General features: G+C 46.9%; 1 protein-coding gene across 1 annotated transcript in view; it reads left to right on the forward strand.

Moving 5' to 3' along the window:
• The window catches only part of LOC134061689 (prickle-like protein 1), a gene marked incomplete at its 3' end in the record, with an annotated part of 10559 nt that overhangs the window by 3533 nt on the left and 4526 nt on the right, over positions 1-2500 (forward strand). Inside the window, exon 2 of the mRNA XM_062517449.1 lies at positions 968-1081. Within this exon, the coding sequence (XP_062373433.1) occupies positions 968-1081 (114 nt within the window). The remainder of the gene's footprint in view (positions 1-967; positions 1082-2500) is intronic.

The raw sequence follows: 2500 nt of genomic DNA on the forward strand, positions 1-2500 counted from the left end.
CACACACAAACACACACACACACACACACACACACACACACACACACACACACATACACACACACACACACACACACACACACACACACACACACACACACACACACACACACACACACACACACACACACTGGAATGTCACTTCAGCTTATATTCCTGCCCTGGGGTTATTGCATCAAGCCTATATCCTCTGAGTAATAAACTGTGATCATAAATAGCCTGTATGTGTGTGTGTGTGTGTGTGTGTGTGTGTGTGTGTGTGTGTGACGGCTGATCAGCAATATGTGCACCAACCCACTGTTCAGTAGCCAATGAGAGGGCCCCTAGCCCAGATGAGTAAAACAAGCCCTCATCTCACACACACCACACACACACACACACACACACACACACACACACACACACACACACACACACACACACACACACACACACACACACTGCCCTTAACCCCAGCTCTCCATTCCATTTCCCCCATAAGCCTCTCAAATCACAGGAGCTAATCCTGTGTCTTATATGTATGGCTCTCTCTAACCATCCCTCTCTCTCTCTCTCCCTCCCTCCCATCTCTCCCCCTCTTTCTCTCCCTCCCTCCATCTCTCCTCCTGACACTCTTTTCACTCTGTTTCCTTTTCCTCCCATCCTGCTCTTTCTCTTTCGATCTCTCTTTTTTTCTGTCTCTTTCTGTCTATTGCTCTTTTTCTTTCTTTCCGTCCTTCTATCTTCTTTCTCTCCCTCCCACTCTCTCCTCCTATCTGTCATCTCTCCCTCTTCTCTTTCTTTTCTTTCCTCCCTCTTTCTATTTCTCATCTTTTTTTCTTTGTCTCTTTTTCTGTATTACTCTCCTTCTGTCTTTCTCTCCATCGTCTCTCTTTCCCTCCTCTCCCCCCTCTCTCTTTTCTCCCTCCATCTTTCTCTCCACCCTCTCTCCCTCTCTCTCTTCTCCCTTCATCCCTCCCTCTCTCAGGTGCAGCTGTATTTCTCCTGTCTGCCGGAGGACAAGGTCCCCTATGTCAACAGTCCAGGGGAGAAGCACAGGATTCGCCAGCTACTCTACCAGCTGCCCCCGCACGACAACGAGGTACGTACACACACACACGCACGCACGCACGCACGCACAAACGCACACACGCACACACTCACACACACTAAGCACTAAGCACTAAGCGTCAAGTGTTCTTCTAGTCTTGTAGACTTTGTGTAGACTCTTAACTTTTTCTCATTGAATTGAATAGAGTTGAAACTGGATCAAACTGATTTGAACTGAATTGAACTGATCTGAATTGAACTCATTGCCTTTAAGCAAAGACACATCAATCCCCCTCCTCTACACCAAACACTCTTCACAGAGCCCTGCTGTAGACTAGCACTGGCTGTTTTGCCCTCACCTGGGCAGATGCTGGAAGCCATGGGGCAGATCTTTTCAGGCCGGGTCATTGTGGGGCGGTAAAACGTTTGAGCGGTGACGGGGGTAGTTTTTATGATGTTTGTGTCCAGGTCCGTCACTCTACGCCTCTCAGCATTCCTCACATTACTGTGGCTGGACAGACGCAGGCCCGTTTACTCACAACACACACACACACACACACAAATACAAACACACACCAACACACACACACGCACACACACACGCTTCTGCAGGTACACACACACACACATGCATGACAGATATATGCATGTAGAAACACACAGAAATTTGCATGCACAAAAGTATGCATGCAGACACACACACACAGGCATGCACACACACACCCACACACACACACACACTCACACACACAGAGTATTGCTTGCAGACAGCTTTACTGGCTGCTCTGTTTGTTTGGTGTTTGTGTGTGTGGAGACGAGTGTATGGAGATGTTTACTCCCCCTCCTGCGCGTCCCTGTGCAGAGTTTAAACACAAACACACTGACTGATTTGTGTACATCGCTGGGCAACAGCGAGGCCCCTCCGGGGAGACCCGATGAAATATGGACGAGACGGACATGTGTGTGTGTGTGTGTGTGTGTGTGTGTGTGTGTGTGATCAGAGAATGTAGTGGAAATAAACTGTCCTCCTTCTATTTTCTCTTGGTGCTGTCTTCATACAGTATGAGTAAGCTTATACTGAAGACTTTACTCTATGCATATTCTGTAGAGCAGTCTATTGTGTGTATGGACGAATAAAATGTATAGGTGCTATAGTGATGAAGTGCACTTAAACAAATCCATTGTATTAAACTACTGAAATGGCTCAATAAGCGCATAGTTGCACTTCTTGATGTGCAATACTTCAGCATGGGTCAAGACACTGGACACAGTGGACAGAGTTATAGTCAGGGTTAACGTGCTGCATCTGAGACTCAGCAGCTGACTGATACAGATGTTCTCTCTCTCTCTCTCTCTCTCTCTCTTTCTCTCTCTCTCTCTCTCTCAAACTGGGTTTTATGTCTTTGGATGCACACTTTAATGCCACCACTCATGTTTATTTCACAAATTTTCTGTAACAGCGATGTTTATT

Source organism: Sardina pilchardus, chromosome 17 (genome assembly GCF_963854185.1).
Source record: "Sardina pilchardus chromosome 17, fSarPil1.1, whole genome shotgun sequence".
NCBI lineage: Eukaryota > Metazoa > Chordata > Actinopteri > Clupeiformes > Clupeidae > Sardina > Sardina pilchardus.